At 36.7% G+C, this 19,432-nt stretch overlaps 1 protein-coding gene across 6 annotated transcripts in view; it reads right to left on the bottom strand.

Moving 5' to 3' along the window:
* LCLAT1 (lysocardiolipin acyltransferase 1) overlaps nucleotides 1-19,432 on the bottom strand; it is a 187,361-nt gene that overhangs the window by 105,032 nt on the left and 62,897 nt on the right. For 4 of the 6 annotated variants that reach the window (XM_058551511.1, XM_058551512.1, XM_058551510.1 and 1 more), the window contains 2 exons: nucleotides 14,899-15,067; nucleotides 4,182-4,380 (listed from right to left, as the gene is read on the bottom strand). In XM_058551511.1, the coding sequence (XP_058407494.1) occupies nucleotides 4,182-4,380; nucleotides 14,899-15,063 (364 nt within the window). In that variant the 5' untranslated portion in view covers nucleotides 15,064-15,067. Of the gene's footprint in view, nucleotides 1-4,181; nucleotides 4,381-13,831; nucleotides 13,929-14,898; nucleotides 15,068-19,432 lie in introns of those variants that run through there. The other 2 variants (XM_058551513.1, XM_058551514.1) reach the window with 2 other exon arrangements.

Genomic DNA, 19,432 nt, shown 5'->3' on the forward strand with positions numbered 1-19,432 from the left:
ACAGGACAGGAATGTGACAGAAATTTACTTTCCACATATATAACTCTTTGTCGCATATAACTCTGTCGCTTTTGATTTTGTACAATGTATCTGCTGTATGTAATATATATAAATTAAGTAATTAAACATCTTATTTAAAATTAAGTCTTTAGGGCCGGCCCCATGGCTTAGCGGTTAAGTGCGTGTGCTCCGCTACTGGCGGCCCGAGTTCGGATCCCGGGCGCGCACCGACGCACCGCTTCTCCGGCCTCATGGCTGCGTCCCACATACAGCAACTAGAAGGCTGTGCAACTATGACATACAACTATCTACTGGGGCTTTGGGGGAAAAAATAAATTAACTAATTAATTAATTAAAAAAAAAAAATTAAGTCTTTCTTGTGTCTTGACTCTGGAGCCAGACAGACCTGGTTTCAAAATCCTTTTCCACCTCAGAGTATCTATGTACAAGGCAATTACTTAATATACTTGAACTCCATTTTCTTTAACAATGGGATTATGTTATGACATGCAGTTGTGTTGTCTAAACGAGACAATGTATATAAAATCCCTTGTACGGTATTTGGCACATAGTGGCATGTAACAAATATTAGAGACCCCTTGACCTTTTCCTTCCCCTCAACTTACACTCAAATTGAACGACTCACATTTTTTTGAAGTTTGATCTAAAATGGATCAAGATATAGGGGTACAAACCATTAATCTGAGAGAAAATCTTTAGTTTTTAGGGGATAGTTTGCTTTATCAAGACCCACACATGGCCATCTATAGGTTTCTCTTTATAAAGTATTATAATATAAGCTCCTAAATAATTAAATGTGGACCAGCCAAGCCTGTTAAAACAGTATAGATGACATTACAAGAGAACATTTAATGCTTCCTAGATCCTGCCTAAACATGCTTGGTTCTCAAGTTAATTTTAGAATAAGAGATAAATTTATCTCCTATTTTAGATATATTTAGATTTGAGTCAAACTGATGTGTATCTGGAGAATGCAGGCTTTAAATATACTGCTATATTAAATGTGGGTAGAACTTTCGAAATTTGGCATTATGTGGTACTGAGAGCATTTTTCTTGCATTCAAAATTCATTGATCCTTCATATGCAGATTTAAAACTATTTTACCTGATGACTTCTAGTCTAATTTGCTTTCCTGGGAACCACACAGCCCAGTCATTGCATAATCAATATGAAGTTATTCAAGTGAAGGTAGCAAGGATTTGTGGAAGACAGACATCTGAGTGGGAGTTAGAGGGAAGGGAAGCCCTGTGTTCTCAGCTGCACCAGTCTGGAGTGGAGTTTCTGTCTGGCTGAACTGGAAGGTGGGAGGAAAGGAGTGTGTCTTGTTTCAAATACCACAGATTCCAGTTGTTCTCAACAAATCTTGGTAAGTTTTCTTGAATAAATTTTTCTTCATTTGCTCTATGTCCTAGCGACCATTTCCAGAGACTTTAAATGACTGTTATTTTTGAATTTTCACCAGTTTCACTGGGGAGTGGGTCTACGGAGATCCTCATGCTGTCATGCTGTTAAGTGCCAGTGAGGTCATCTTTTATGCCCAAAATGTTTTCTTGGGTAATACTTTAAAATATTAAAAAAATATTTAAGTTATATTGTTTTGTTACTGTCTTCCTTAGTGGCTCCAATTATATATATATGTTAGAACTCCTTTGACTATCTTCCATTTCAACTACTTTCACTGACAAGTTTTTCTTCTTCTTTTTTCTCATTTTCATTTCTTTGTTTTCCTGTAATGCTCTTTATTAAATTTTTATTTTATTCTACTTCCTCTTGGGCATCTCATAATTTAGTCTCCGTTTCTGATTATGATTTTGCCTTTTTGTTCTATTTTTTTCTTGAATTCAACCAATTACCATTACATTTCTTCTTGTTTTCTTGTCCATTACTGTTCTTTGTATTTCTCATTCAAAAGTGGTTGTTTTTTTTCATATCCCCAAACGCTTATGTGATGATATTTCATTCAGTTTGGAGTGTTATATTACACTGTAAGTTTTTGTTTTTTTCAGTTCTGCCCTCTATTTAAGAGGTTTCTTTTATGGATATAAAATTCTTTTACGGTTATTGGGGGTTTTTTTGTGGGTTTACTGGGGGGGGGGCACAGTATGCAAAGGTTATTTCTTGCTTCTCTTTTTATTCCTGCAGGATCTTTTAATTTAATTTCCTTGTTTTGCTTCACTGCCACACTCCTAAGGGGAGCTACCCCTTCTCCATATATATGATTCTCCCTCAGAAGCAATGCTTCTCTGAGGCTACCACTTCGGGTCCCACTGTCTTTCTAATCGCGTCCCTGTATCTTGTGCTGTGAACTACTATGTCCTGACCTGTGTTCAGTTTTTTGGCATTTAGTATTAGACTTTCTCTTTCTGGGCATGCTTTTCTTTGTGCTGCTTCTAACTTGTCCACACCCCTCTACTCTTAAGCCTTCTCTCCCAAGTCTGAGCACTGACAGGTTTGCAATGGTAGGAGGGTAGAAGGAACTCTTTTGGAATTTATTTCTCTACTTAAGACAATTAGAAAGTTATGGTATTCTTTGTCTTCTAGTCATACTGAAGTGATGCATGATATATGATTTTACTCCCTCTCCTCGTTGATCTGATGATTTTTTTTTTAGGGTGATGAAAATCAGGCAGCTGCCACTGTCCTCCAAAAACCTTTGTAAGAAGGCTTTTAGTTATGGATTCAATCTCTTTATTAGACACAGGACTAATGTTTTAGTTTTTCATGTTTCTCATCCTTGTCAGATTTTGTCAGTTGTATATTTCTGTATGTAATTTGTTGATTTCATACACATTTTCAAACTCATTCATATAATATTGTTCTCCATATTCTGTTACCATAGTTTATGTAGAATCAGGAATGATAAACACAATATTATCATTTTCGCTACTAGTAATATGTGCCTTCTCTTTTTCTGCTTGATCAGTCTTTTTGGGGATATGGCAGTTTTTAAAAGGCTAATAAGATCTTTGACATTTCTCCCATCAAGAGATGAGGTCTAAGCTCCCTCCGTCCCCTAGAATCTCTGAGGAAGTGACTGCTTCCACCAATAATGTACTGTGGATGTGACATTACATGAATTACGAGGCTAAGTCATAAAATGCCTTGCAACTTCGTGCTGGTTCTGTGGGTATGTTTGCTCTAGGGGAAGTCAGCTGCCATGTAAGAAATCTGACTATCCTAAGACCATAATACTGGAAAAGCAGCAAAGATAAAGACAAAACTATAAACACGAAGGCAACTAAAACACAAACACACTCAGTAACCCCACCACAAACCTCCTTACTAGTCTATCCTGAGCACACTGTCTGCCCTCTGCCCTCACAAATCCTGAACGTTTCAGTACACGGATAGGGGCATGGTTTAGAAGGCAAAGAATTCAAATAAGAAATGTTATATAGGAAACCACAGACGTATAGGTAATGGATGAGGCTGTCAGGGAGTACAGTAGTGCTTCATATACCCATATGTGAATAACTAATTTGAATATATTTTTTGTCTGTTCTCCACCCCTAGTTCACATTAAGGGGTGGGGGACAATTAAGTTTTTAACATGCAATGCTGAAATATCCCTACTTCTCCACCACACAGTGAATGTGTTGCATTCCTAACCTAGGAATGTAAGCATTTCTAGGAATGTTAATATTATAGTATACAACAAGCACAGTGAAAAGACTTTAAAAAAAAAAAAACAGTAGAGATTAGGAAAGTTCAGAAAATACCAGCGCTTGGTGTAATGCTTGGACCAATAGGTATTCAATTAATATTTTTTAGATGAATACAAATAAATCAGTTCAGCTCAAGTACCTCATCAGCACAGACCAGATTCTGGTCTAAATTACCACAAGCATCACATGCAATAAAAAGTTACTAAACTATTAATTCATGTCCTTCAAAGTGTTTGTCCTTCTGGAACCATATCTACTTTCTTGAGAATAGTTTATTCTCTCTTTCCATGTAAGATGTTTCAAAAAAAAAAGATTAAAATAATCTGTTATGATCCACTAAGAAAAAAACCTGGTGATTGTTTTTATGCTAGTGAGGAAAAATGAGAATGTTTTTCTACTGAAGTGGAGTTTTAGTAAATTATTCTGTAGTTTTATGCTGGGTACATCACATATAAAATGAACGAACAACTTAAAATAATTTGTGAATAACCTACCAAATCCAGGAACACTTTTGAGACTGGCTTTGAGGCAAATTTTCTCCAATCTGAGGTAGCTATATCTCATCAGACAATTCCACAGGAACATCCAGTCCATTCTTGTCCGATGATTCATGATAATGACACTTCTTTCTCCAGGAACAAATGCATCACCTGTTATAATCACTTTCACACCAAACATGGTCTCCAGCAATGCCTAAGGAAAAAACAATATAGATATATAACAATTTAAAGCTATGATTTCCCTTAGGTAAATTTTATCATGTCCTAAAAATAAATCTGATTTTTAATAAATCAAAAGCATAGTGTTTCCCATGATCTTGCTTCTATAATAAATCAAGAAAAATAAGTTAATCTGGAAGACTGAGAATACGAAGGCACTGTTTCTATTTTTAGTTTCACTAATTTAAGTTTCTGGCAGTGTCCTAATTTAAAAATGCTAACTTTCATTGAAATTTTCAAGATAGATTATTAAGATAAAAAGAGAAAAGTGTAAAAGGCTTACAAAATTCCACTGTGTAATTTTTTAAGGCTATAGATATATAAGATTATTACATTTTTTTATAGAAGGATAGTCAAGAAATTTAACACTGAGTATAGGGCTGAGGGAACAGAAAGTCAAACTTTTCATTTTATACCTTTCTGTAGTATGATCTTTTTTTAATCAAATACACATATCTGTGTATTTTAACAATACATAAAGAATAAAATAACTATATGTTTACTAAAGTGCTGCAGCCCTAGCACCTACAACAAAGTCTAGCTTATAGAAGATGCTCAAACACTTGCTGAAGTTGTTTAATTAACTTTTCTAATGGCCAGTCATATAATATTTATGAAATATCTAGAGGAAAAGTATATTACAGACTACAGTTCTTGAAAAAACAATAACAGATAATGAGAAAACTTGATTACTTATTTCAATCCCTATTTAAATTTTCAAATAATTTACATGTAACAAATTTACTAGTTAATACTTGACTTCACTATTAAGAGAAAACTGGTCCAAGGCAGATAAAAGATAAGAAAATCAAAAGTTCCTTTGGCAATATCACAAAACCTTGATCAAAGTATATCAAATAAACAAACTGTGGTACAGTCATACAATGGACTATAATACAACAACGAAAATAAATGAACTGCAGGTATCTACAGCAACATGGATAACACACAAGCATAATGCTGATAGAAGCAAAACAAATAAAAAAGAATAGACACAATAAGTATCCATATATAAAACTTTCTAAAACAAACAGTAAGATATTTTAGGGGTAAATATATAGGTAGTAAAATTATAAAGAACAGCAAGGAAATAACTATCTTACAAGTCAAGTTAGCAGCTACTTCTACCAAACAGAAGGGTGTTGTGACTGGGAAGCTGGGTAGCTTGCTGGAGCGCTGGCAATGTTCTATTTCTTGATATGGTTGATAGTTACACTTTAAAATTATTCATTAAAGTGTGCATTTAGGTTTTATTTTCAGTATGCTTGTTATATTTCACACAAAAAGCTTTTTTTTTTAAAGAATATGATAAAAAAGAACAACAGGACTTCAAAAACATAAGAATAAATAGGAGTTAAAAAGAATATTAGCTAAAGAAAAAAGAAGTTAGAAATCTTATACATCCAAAGTCTTACAGAGTCAGAGTGTTAACCATCTTAACAAAGTAAAACAAGATCCTTTGGGCTAACGTAGCTACAGATAGCCCTCAGGTCCTCATTGAGTTGCTTTCCCAGGGCTGAGATTCACTTTAGGGAATGGGTATGTAACCTGGCGTCTATCAAGCCCTAGAAAAGAAAGCCTTCAAGAGGACCCATAAACATGAACCTCCCTTGAAATTGTGTACAAAGATATGTGAATACGTACAGAGGTACTTTGTTAGGCAGAATGCCAGCAGTTTTCATCAGATTTTCATAAGGGTCCATAACCACTCAATTATAACCTCCCACTCCAAAATCTCCGGGTAGTTAAGTCCCTATGTGGAAGATTTCATGAAGGAGAGGATCACGGCAGAGTTCTTTAGGCTTGGACCCACTGCTACCTGTAAGCATAAAGGGCCGTCAACCATGAAAATGAATCACCGAACCATAAGTCTTGGCCCAGAGGCTGTGTGTGAATTTGCCATCCAAGGTTAATTTGGATTAGCTCCACTCTGCTTTCCAAACATGATATATTTTTCAGTATTTCCAAAAAACTGAAATGCAGGATGCCCTTCCCTTAACTGGTAGAAAGAGGAAGTTGATTGTTAATTGTATGTTGTATTATAGAAAAGAGTTAAAAATCTTAAACTTATAACCTGAAACCGCAACTCTAACATTTTATGTGCAATTTCTAATACATGTTTCCTATGGATTCCAAAACAAGCTTTTGCTTTTCATCATGGAAAATGTCAAAACAAAAAATCCCAGCCTGTTTGTCCAGGAGCATATCATACGGCATTCTCTCCCTTGCCATCCAGCACTCTATCAGAATGTGCCTGAAAGTTATAGACAACCTTTTGGGCAGCCTAGATCGCAAGCTCACGTTAATCATTTTTAACGCGAGACAAGACATATCTAGTCAATGTTATTTACAGCTCCCACAAAGGCATAATAACAAAACGCTACACAGAGATAGAGTTGTAATGCCTATAAAGAACTCCAGAACTCAAATAATCTAGATTAACAACTGTAAAAAAATATTTCTCATATTTGTTCTATTTCTAGTATAGAAGGAAACCATTTCAGTAGTAAGAAACTAATCTTATAAAATTTTATAATGCTTTATTTGTTATATTGAACTAAGAGCCACAATTCTCATGACTTTACCTAATTGGACAAAAATTTCTCCCAGAATTAGAAATATGGAGGCAATTTCTGAGGATCTTTTATTTACCACTATTTACTACCTCCAAGCGTTCCACAGTATATGAAAACACAAAGATGAGAGGTTCCCCTCATGATCAGAGAGAATCAGTTTTGCCATCATGCCCCAAGCTCTCATTTACAATTTCAATGGATCTTTATTCAGTCAAGGGTAAGAACAACTCTATGACATTCCTCATCTCCAAGTCTGCTTTAGCTTTTCAGACTCAGCTTAGGCCTGGCTCCTCAAATCCTTAGCTATTTAAGGCCTTGCAATCCCCAGTCATTCATCAAACAATGAGCACCCCCTTTCTTAAGAGCAGCAGTCTAGACAGGAATTATTAATCTGTGTTCATTGAACACCTGCTTTGTTCTAGGACTAGAATGGAATCAGCAGGCTGTGGAATAAACTTACCTCCTAGGTGGGGAGTTAGAAAAGGACCTCTAAATTCCTAAGTCTTCATTTATGGTGAAAGGAGAAAACTCCAAGTAATTTTCATAATCCCAGGTAATTAGCTAACAACTGGACTGTTAGAAAGACTCAGAATTTTGAGAAGCAAAAACAGCTCTGGTCACATGCCAAGTTTGACCCTGACAGTATTATACTAAACAGAACCATTCAAAAATGAAATGAACAAAGAAATGCACTCCCCATTATAGAAACGCAAGAGAGACTGAATGGTCACTCCATGGACTGTGCTAGAAGGGATTCTTACACACTCAGGTAGGTTAAACTAGATCACCTCTAAGTCTCATCTAACTCTAAGATTCTAAAAGATTTTACTGGAGTACTTCATTTAGCACAGAAAATGTGCTCCTTAAATATAGTAAGACAAGGGGCCAGGCCAGTGATTAAGTTTGCCCACTCTGCTTCAGCGGCCCAGGGTTCGCAGGTTCGGATCCTGGGCGTGGATCTATGCACCACTCATCAAGCCATGCTGTGGCAGTGTCCCATACACAAAATAGAGGAGGATGAGCACGGATGTTAGCTCTGGGCCAATCTTCCTCAGCAAAACGAGGATGATTAGCAACAGATGTTAGCTCAGGGCCAATCTTCCTCACCAAAAACAAAACAAAGCAAAACAAAAAAAATAGTAAGACAAGAAAAATCTTGCCAATGAAATCATTTTAATGCACAGGAGAAGCTTACAAAAGAGAAGATCATTTTGTGATTGTTTCTCTGAACAATAATTAGTCTAAGTGCATTTACCCTAATTTATTTTTACTTAAAAATGATGTTTAACTGTTTGAGATTGCTTAAAATAAAGTATACCTATAGGAGGGAAAAGACCAAATTCTCTCTGAATAAAAAATGACCTATTCTAATATTTGCTTCAAAATAAAAACTCCTTTAACACCTTGTAAAAGTTTGAAATAAGGTCATAAAAGACACCATGACAATGTTTCTTCATTTCTTTAAACAGAGATGCTCACTATCTCAAAATCAGAACATCAGTTTTCTGTAACCTTGCTTTAAGGGATTTGACGTCAATCAATCTCTTAACTGAAAGACTCTCTGCCTGATATGCTGTTACTAGTGAGCACAGCAGTGAGTTAAACAGCTGGGGAATATGAAGTTTTCTCAAATATATACCAATTTAAAACTATAGTGGTCACTGAATCTCGCCTATGTGTTAAGTGTTCAAGTCAGGAAGAGCTGAAGTTACCTTGAAAATCTCAGAGGAAGGTGTCTCACAAGAGACCAGCACACTATCTATCAGTAAGTCCTGCTCAGCCAGTTTTATCTGAATGTTAAACCAGATTTCTCCAGCTGACCATCAGATGAACTGATTGGTTTGTGTGTTGTTTTAGACACAAGAATCTTACTCAGCATAGGACCACTTACATTTCCTATTGCATCTCACATGAAGTGGGGGGGTAGAGGGGAACCCTACATTTAAAAAATTCATCTCTCTCTACTCTTCCCTCTCCCATCCTAGTGCATGCAGTTGAAGATGTATAAGGTTAACAGATACATGATGTAATTCTGCTGTAACAGTAATGGTACTAGTAGTAGCAGCAGTAGAAGCAGCTATGGCAGAATTTGTCCAGTAATGTGTCCAGTAAAATCCAGCATTTCTTCCAGAGGAATACATTTTAATCGTGTACAGGGCTGCCCAGAAAAGAAAGACTACATTTCCCAGATCCCATTACAGCTTTTAGCTGTTTTCACCAATGGGATGAGCAAAAGCCATTATGTGCATCTTGTAATTCACTGGTCTAAAAAATGCTTGCTCTGGACTTCCTCCCCTCCCCGCTTCCTGTATAGTGGGACAAAGAAGTGGTAGTGATCAGTCTTGACCATACAGAAGAGGATATTATGCCAGGTTGAATGCAAGGAATCTGAGTCCTTGAATGATACCAGGGAGCATAGCTACCCTGCCAACCTGGACCTGAGGTCTACCTTATTCAAGCCACTATATTTTGAATTTTCTTTGATAAGTGCACTTTAGCCTGCCCCCTAAAACTAATACAGTGGCAAACATTTACTCCATACTTTACAAAGGCTATATTCATGATCTCATTTAGTCATCATAATAACTCCGGGGTAGGTAGGCAGTATTAGAATCCCCTTTTTTACAGATGAGGAAAGAGAAAGTTAGAGAGGCTAAGTAGCTTAGCCAAGTTCAAACAACTAGAAAGTGGTAAGGCCAATCGTGAAACCAAATGTCTGTCTCCAATGCCTGTAATGCACTCTGCTTACATTGTCTCTCCAAAAAAATTTGATTGATTGGACACTGGAAAGCATTACAATTACAATGATTTCTACCAAGGTAGTAACTACAAGAAAATTCTCAAAACTCTTAAGGTTTTGGTAGAGAGGTTCAGCCAAAAACATATGATTCAAAATCAAAAGATTACGTACTATGGAAAATTGACGACACTAAAGAAAATGAAGTATAGTAGCAATAGATGACTATTACCAAAAAATCATTTACCTCTAAATGTTTGCTTTAGAATCAGATATAAAATGCTTAATCTGGAATGAATCTCAAAAGATCGTCTACTTCAATTTCCTTACTTTACAGATGACGAATAAAAACTCAAAAAGAGTCATGTAAATGACTTGAAAAAAGTTGAAACTTTTTAAAATGAAATGTCTCTGGTTTTAAAATGACTATAAATGGAATTATTTAACATTTAGACAGTTTCTGGATGACTTTTCAGAAATATCTACTTGAGATGGTTAATGTTATGTGAACTGAACAATATGTTTTTTTAATTTAATATAAATATGATATTTTATGAAGAAATACTCATTTTGTAAATAAGCAAGTGATAGCAGTTAAGCAACACCACAAAATGATTATTTTATATTAAATGGTATGTTTGAGGGCTGCAATGAAACAGTGGACTTCACAACTTTAAAGCTAATTTAAAAATCTAACTCTAGGGGGACCGGCCCAGTGGCACAGTGGTTAAGTGCACACGTTCCGCTTCAGCAGCCCGGGGTTCGCAAGTTGGATCCCGGGCACGCACCGACGCAGTGCTTGTCAAGCCATGCTGTGGCGGCGTCCCATATAAAGTGGAGGAAGATGGGCACAGATGTTAGCCCAGGGCCAATCTTCCTCAGCAAAAAGAGGAGGATTGGCATCAGATGTTAGCTCAGGGCTGATCTTCCTCACCAAAAACAACAAAAATCTAACTCTAAAAAGTCACAGCCTGAGAAGTCAAGTTTTGTCATCTAACAAAAGGAAGTAGTCTTTGAGTTAAATGAAAGAAAGAAAAAAATCAGTCAAGCTGTGTAAATCTAAAACTAGGGAAGATAGTGTAGGTAGAAGACTATTATCTCCACAAAGATAGAGGTCATATGGGTCCTGTTCATCATTACATCCTAGCAAAACGCTTGGCACATGGTGGACACTCAATAAATACAGTTGCTCGATGAATGTTCAGGGATCCTGCTGACTACTTTTGCAATGAACACAAGTTACAAAACAAAACATCCTTCCATTAAGAAAGGAAAAAGAAATTTTGCCTAAAAGAATAAGGAGGATCCATACCAATAAGGTAGGAATTGTACAAATATTCAATGCAAAGTACATCCTACAGGGGAAAAAAAAAGGATAAGGAGGGTAACTGCTGCTTCCATCCCTGACAGAGTAAATAGTACTAGACTTACCACCCAGCTGACTTAAAGGAAAATACTGTCATAATAATAAATAGATGAGGAATCTCAAGAAAGAAATGAAACCAATAAAAGAACCCAATATAAATTCTAGAACTTAAAAGTGCAATATTTTAAATAGAAATCCACTGTATAAACAAAACAGCAGATTAGAGACGGCAAGAAAAAGGGTCAGTGAACTTGGTGACCTATCTAACAATATAAGCAATCTGACATACATATAATTGTAGTCCCAAGAGGCAAGAAGAGACCAAATGTGGCAGAAAAAAATATATGAAGAAATAATGGCCCAGAATTTCCTAATTTGGAAAAAACAAAGCTATAGATCTAAGAAGCCCAATGCAAGACAGCAAAATAAATATAAAGAAAACTAAACCCAGGCATATCATAACCAAACTGCTAAGAAACAAAGATAAAGAGAAATCTTGAAAGCAGCCATAGAAAAATGACACGTTGCATGATGAGAAGCAACAATATGTATGATGGCTTTTCATCAAAAACAATAGAGACCATAAGACAGTAGAACTTTAAAGTATAGAAAGAAAAAAAAAATGTCATTCCAGAAATTTTATAGTCAGCAACACTACCCTTCAAAAATGAAGGTAAAAAAAGAAATCTTCAATTAAACGTGATAAATAAATGAAAAGCAATAGGATATACTGGAGTATGTGAGGAAGACATTTGATGTAAAACTAATTCGGCCTGACTTTGTTTTTCTAAAAGGGCCTGATGTGGCCTGTTGAGCATGCATTGTACATCTGCCTTCAACATTTACTATGTCCCAAAGACAAGAATGATGCCCTTAAAGAAAGGGATGTAGCTTCCCCCCATATTGGCATTTCTTTAAGGAGAAGCACCTCTTCCCAGGAACTAAGGATTAATTATCAACCCACTGTGCTCATCTTGTGCCCAGTGACCTGTTGACCGCTGACCTGCTGTGCCAGCTAAGCATCTTATGATAGTAGTGAAAGAGATATTCCTGTCCTGTGTGATGTATGCTCTTTGTTACAAGACAGTATATAACCACTCTGTACACCCCACTTCTTTGGTGCCCTTCCTTCCTTGGAGAAGGAAGCCCAGATGCTATAGTCCTCAGACCTGGCTCATAATAAACTCACCCCAATTTTGATTTATAGATTGATTATGGATTATTTGTGTCAACAAATGAAAACAGAATTTATCTACAGGAGACCTCCCTACAAGAAGAGCTTAAGTAATTTCTTCAGGCTGAAGGAAAATGACATTAGATGGAAACTCTAATACAGAGCAAGAATAAAGAGCACTATAAATGGAAAATATTTAGATAAATCTAAGACTATATTTTTCTTCTTCTCATTTCTTTAAAAGACATATGACCATTCAAAGCAAAAAATCATAACACTGTATTATGAAGTTTATTACCTAAGTAGATGTAATATGACAACAACAGAACAAAGGATGTGAGACTAAACACACCACACTGTTACAAGGGTCTTACATTTTATATGAGGTAGTAAATATTAACTCTAAGTGGACTGTGATACACTAAGGATATATTATATAAGCCCTAAGCTGTGACTAAAAATATATATATATTTATATATTTTTTATTTTTTATTTACATATATATAAAATTTTCTTTCAAAAAACAGGAGAGGGGGGAACACTGCACAACTAATTTTACGAAGCCAGCATAACTCTGATACCAAAGTTAGGACCATTTTACCTTGAAACTTCTTTATGTTTGTCCACTCATCCAACAAATATTTAATATGTACCTTGTTCCAGGTATCGAAGCAACCTATGTCTTTGACTTTTCGAGCAAAAGAGAAGGCTTTCTATGACTGTTTCTTGCCAACTTTCATCTTCCACTGTGAGGGAATCAGTACACTACTGAGACTGATTTTATTACTAGCTACCAGTTTCTCAGATATGTTTTTTCTCCTGTCAGGCATTCCTTGGCTTGAAACAACTCCAAATCTTCTTTGGAACCAATCATGAGTGAACTTCTTACCACTGGGGACCAATCCTTGAAGGTTTTCCTATCACCTAAGGCTCTAAGAGCAACAGACAATCTGGGTTTCATCTCAGCTGTGCTTAAATAATTTGCTTATGCACATGATCTTGAGCAAATTAATTTCTCAAAGTTTCTATTTCCTCTTCTGTAAAATGGGGATAATAGTAGCACCTGAAATGAAGCCATCCTCCTAAATCACTTAGCACAATAGCTGCCACTTAAGTGCTTAACTGCTATGATCATCATTACCCTTGGGATTTTACTTTGATTCTTCAATGAAACCTTCATGTTCTTCTCCTTATATCTGAATTAAATATGCAACCATATCACAGTTATTTATTATCTATTAGTATGCTACAATCACTTTCTTTGTGCCTGTAGTCCAGACAGCTTTAAGTGCAAACAGAGAAAAGAAAAAGGGAAGGGAAGAGGGTGGAGGGACAGAGAGAAGTAGGGACTACTTTTAGTCTAATAGGATCATGTTTCATAAAACAGACATCTGAATAAAAATTTCAAAACAAATTAACCTTGTAAACAAGATGAACGCAATTTGTAAAATTATTCATCACAGGATTCCTTTTTAAAATATGAAAAAAAGGGTGCACTATAAATGATTTATTAACATCCAATTTACAGAAGGTTTAAGAAACATCTACTCCATCAAGATAGGTACACTCACCACTGTTTCTGGAAATATTTCCCAATCAACCTCCACCTGAAGGTGTTATAGCATTAGCAGGATACTTTCCTCTCTACAAATAACAATGGCAATCCACCTGAGGGGAAATAGACAACTCAATTCAAAAGAAAGAGGTGAAGAAATCCTTCAGCAACTGAAGGAAGAGGATTCCCTTCTCAGTTTCCTTTTCAGGTATTATACTCATCACCTCCACCATAACAGGTCAATAAACCCAGTAACATTAAGTTCTGGGTGTTGCTCAGAAAAAAGAAGGAACAGAACACTCTCGGGAAATACAGCCTATTCAAGGTAAAGGCAGCTGCACGCACATCACTCCATTTTTTTGAGAAGGCACTGCTGATTAGCAGCAACAGTGAAGGACTGAAGCCCCTTCAGTCCTAGACAAGGGAGGAGTCTGGACTGGAATCCTACAGGAATTTGTCAGCTCAGGATCAGAGAGATGTGCTCAGAGCAATATGCACTGACCTTACAGAGAATACCTGGCTCTTCCAAGAATCTCCTACTCATTTTGTATGCACATCTAACTTACAAATGTTGTTAACCTAGCCCACAGATAGGAAATTACTTTATTCCTAAATTCTATGGTTATGGGGAAGAATTAAATCAATCACATCATTGTCACAAGTTTAAGAGAAGTTTCTCATCTGAATCTTATTTTTTGTCATTGTTTTGTAAAATAAATGAAAATACAAAATAAAATCAATGATGTAAAAATTCTTCTATCTGTCTAAGATTTGTGCATTTTACTATATGCATATCATACCTCACTGAAAGAAAATGAAAAAGAAAATTTATGAAGAATATGGAAGAAACCCAACTTTGGAATATGGCTGGCTCTTAATTAGATATTTTACTTCAAGGACATGAATTATTTTTATTTCTCTCTAGTTTCTATATTTCCCTCTTTAAATTCTAATGTGCTGCTTACATAACAGGAAGGACTTAAATGTTCTCCTAACATTTGACTAAATCTGCCTAACAAAACAAAAATCCATAGGTTGGGCTACTTTGGTACAGACAGTCTCCTTCTCTGGTGTGTAACTTACCACAGGAAGTGTGAGCCAGGTTGCCACAAGGCGGTTGTTGATCCAGCGATACCAAGATGGGTTTATAAACATCAAAGGTAAAAAGGGACCCAGCATGAAAATGCTTCCAAAAAAGCTTCCCCAAAACAGTGTGAGTATAAAGTAAATCCCTTTCCATGACACCATGATTCTGAAAGATATAAAAAAATGGACATATTTTGTTACTATACATTTAACTGCCCTGCCCAAATACAATTTCAAAATGATGCATAAAATATTCTTTAATTATAGGGCCACAGAAAAGGCTCTGACAAAGGATATAAGAGCTTGAATACCATAAAGGTGACTCTCTTACATGTCCTTCAGATCTAACAAGTTGTCAGTACATTAGAAATTGATACTCTCGGGCCGGCCCCGTGGCTTAGTGGTTTAGTGCGCGCGCTCTGCTGCTGGCGGCCCGGGTTCGGATCCCGGACGCGCACCGACGCAATGCTTCTCCGGCCATGCTGAGGCCGCGTCCCACATACAGCAACTAGAAGGATGTGCAGCTATGATGTACAATTATCTACTGGGGCTTTGGGGGGAAAAAATAAATAAATAGAAATTGATACTCTCAACAGAGTAATTGTCTGATCCCCTAACAAAAAGCTCTCTAGGATAAGAAGTCTTTGTTTTTTATCCAGTTATTAGTATTAACATAAAACTGTACATTTTCTTTTCCAGGATGTTATCCAACACAAAATCTTAAAATATTCCAGAATTTTTTTTAGACTTAACGGACTAACAGCTTCCTCAGGGTAACTATGCTTAAAAGTGATGGTAATTTTACAGAGTGCACTAAAATTTTTTTTAAAAATCTAGAAATGTTAATTTTTTACATTGGAATCTGAAAGTAATATCTTTGGTCAATTGGTCTTAAACTGGCTCTTTATGAGCTGAAAGGTTAATTAGAAGTCAGACTCCTCACTCACTTTCCTAAACTATTTGCCAAAGGATTACTTTGGGGGTCCTCATAACCAGAAGAACATAAATAGTGTTTTAAAATAAACTGTTGGAGGGGCCGGTCCAGTGGCGTAGTAGTTGAGTTTGCACACTCCACTTTGGCGGCCTGGGGTTTGTGGGTTCGGATCCCGGGTGCGTACCTACACACCGCTCATCGAGCCATGCTGTGGCAGGGTCCCACATACAAAATAGAGAAAGATGGGCATGGATGTTAGCTCAGAACCAATCTTCCTCAGCAAAAAGAGGAAGATTGGCAAAAGAGGTGAGCTCAGGGAAAACGCAAAATGGTGTGGCCACTCTGGAAAACGGTTTGGCAGTTTCTTAAAATGTTAAATGTACACTTACCCTATAACCCAGCAATCCCACTACTGAATATCCAGGACAAATGAAAACTTATGTTGACACAAAAACCTGTACACAATTGTTTATAACAGCATTATCTGTAATTGCCAAAAACTGGAAACAACACAAATGTCAGTCAGGAGGTGAATGGATAAACAAACTGTACTGTATCCACAGAACAGAACAGTACTCAGCAATTAAGACAAACTACTGATACATGCAATGTCTTGAGTTAATCTCAAGTGCATTACGCTGAGTAAAGGAAGCCAGACTCAAAAGGTATGATTTCTTTTTCACTGTATGGTTTTATTCATACGACATTCTAGAAAAGGCAAAACAATAGGAGGAGGAAACAGATCAGTGGTTGCCAAAGTTTAGGGGTGGAAGAGGGTTAACTACAAAAGGGCAGCACCGGGGAATTTTTAGGGACTGAGGAAATTGTTCTGTTTCCTGATTGCAGTGATGGTTACAAGATCATGCATTTGTTGAAACTCACACAGTGTACATAAAAAAGTGATTTTTACTGTATGTAGGTTAAAAAATAAATTTAAAAGATTATGCTATGTGAGATAAAATCTGACAGAATATTCACTATGCTCTTATGATTTTGGGGAATTCTACATTTCTGGATTATTTCAACTGTAATAATATCTAAAATATATCAAGCTTTTAGAATATGCCAGGCATTGTTTTATATATTTCACATGTGTGAACTTGTTTAACACTCCCAATACTCCCATGATGTAGGTATTTTCATTACCTCACATTTTATATATAAGGATATTGAGGCACAAAGTGGTTAAATAACACACTCAAGATTAAACAGCTAGTAAATGGCAGAGCTGGGATTTGAATTCAGGTAATTTGGTGTCAGGGTCCACACTCAGCCTAAAATGCTACACTATGCTTCTTTTTTAAAAATGTATTACTTTTGTAATTAAACACACATACACACTTTAAAAGAATTGGTCTATGAAATAAAGATGTCACAATTCTAAACTAAATTTTTAATACCTCATGCAAAACTTATTCCAAATTTCAGAAGTTCACAGGAACTAAGTGAAGAAACCTAATGTCTTTCTTACCATAATACTCCCTAGTACCTAACATATGGTATAGCACATAAAAACTTGGGAAGGGCCGAAGACAGGGGTTGCTAGCTTCTGCTGAAGGAAAGTCTGGTTAAATACAGTAAATTAAACATCTAATCTTTTAATATCCTTTAAAATAAAAAACAAAGGCCACATCACTGAAAAGTAATCACAAACACTGCAATTTAGTATTTTTGTATATTCTTTTATAATACTGATAGCATTCTCAAAAAACCCACTTAGAAACGAAATAATCACAGTTTAAAAATGGCATACCCATTTTTAATGGATACAGAGATAATGAACTAAACTGGAAAAGCTATGGCTACTTCAGCATAACTCAAGAATTTTTTCCCATAATACCACTTTCCCTTCAATGAGTTAATAAGATCTCTTACCCCACTAACTTCCTAGCTCATAATGTGATTCTGATTCTGATGCTTGCCCAGGCTGTCTAACCATGTGTGATTCAAATGACTGCAATACCAAACAAAGGCAAAAGAGAATACAGGAACCAAAACACAGCCCGCCTTGGACTTCTTACTCAGTTGCATATATTATTCCTAGAGTATGACAACGTGAGCAGAAATTCCCCGACAAGGATTAATGGAATCCATTAAGGATACCTATAGTTCCTTGTTCAGGAAGGAAAGATACTGTACTTCATAAAATCTCCTTATTTTGCTCATCTAACAATTCAAATGTTAACTAGCGTTGCTCTCGTAGTCTAATAGGGAAGCTAAGTGTGCTGAGAAATGATTGCAGTTCAGTGTGATAAATGCTATAACGGAAGTATGCAACAAATGGTATGGGTAGATCAAAGTAAGGCAAGATGAACTCTGCTCAAGATTAAAGAAGGCTTTAGACTCTTAGACTATGAGAGACTGGGGGAGGGGACAGTTTTTTCCAGGCAGTAAAACAAAACATGCAGAGTCACAGAAATCTTGAAATAGCATGGCTTAAGCAGGGAACTACAACTCATTAGGCATTATTGGGGAGCTGCAAGAAGTCACAAGGGCACAGGTCCTAGGGACAAAGTACACACACCCAGGCCAGTATAGCCAAGAATACCACCTTTAGCATGTCACACCAGGTAGGAAAAAACCTAAGGCAAATGACATGTTTTAGGATAAAAAGTGATACGGTGTATATAAGCATGGACTCAATTAGTACACCAATTGGTTTTATTAAAAGCCTTAACAGGAAAGAGCTCTTCCCTTTAAAACAGACAGTGCATGGGAGTTGTTGGCAAAAATCCCAGCCAGCGCTGATAGATGCTAGTATCAGAGAAGTCTATGAGCCAGGAGCATCTGATCCAGCTCCACCCCTCAACAGCCTCAGGATCATGACCACATCACTTAACCTGGATGCTTAAAGGTGAGGAAGTTGAGAAAAATTCTCTCAAAGGCCTACCTTTTGAGCCCCTGATATTTGCCAGGCACTTTACAGAAGGCCCTTGGTATTTACACATTTAACACCTACAGATGCAACTATTCATGAACAAACCCAAGATCCATGACATGTAAGTAATCTCTAATTTTGCTGAAACTCAAAGTTGAAATTGGAATATTGAAAGGCTGGTGTTAAAAAAACAAATCAGTTAGGGGCCGGCCCGGTGGCATAAGCGGTTAAGTGTGCGCACTCTGCTGCGGCAGCCCGGGGTTCGCTGGCTCGGATCCCAGGCGCGCACTGACGCACCGCTTAGCAAGCCATGCTGTGGCAGCGTCCCCTATAAAAAGTAGAGGCAGATGGGCACGGATGTTAGCCCAGGGCCAGTCTTCCTCAGCAAAAAAGAGGAGGATTGGCGTTGGATTGTAGCTCAGGGCTGGTCTTCCTCACACACAAAAAAAAAAATCATTTAGATAGTAATAATCTGGCCAACTGTCCAGTATCCTAATCTCAATGGGCCTTTATCCTGTTCCACTTACCTCATATGCACTTAGTCAGGGAAGTGATATGCCATAGTGGATTTGTAAATTTGTGGTTTTAAAAGGACTTTGCTATATACCTTGATAATGTCAAGTGTGTCCTAAAACAGGCACTTTACAAACATTCTCATCCAATCCAAACAAAAGCCTCAAAAGTAAGGTATTAATTATATCAGTGGTATTTACAGGGGA

This window comes from Diceros bicornis, chromosome 12, assembly GCF_020826845.1.
Source record: "Diceros bicornis minor isolate mBicDic1 chromosome 12, mDicBic1.mat.cur, whole genome shotgun sequence".
NCBI classification, from domain to species: Eukaryota; Metazoa; Chordata; class Mammalia; order Perissodactyla; family Rhinocerotidae; genus Diceros; species Diceros bicornis.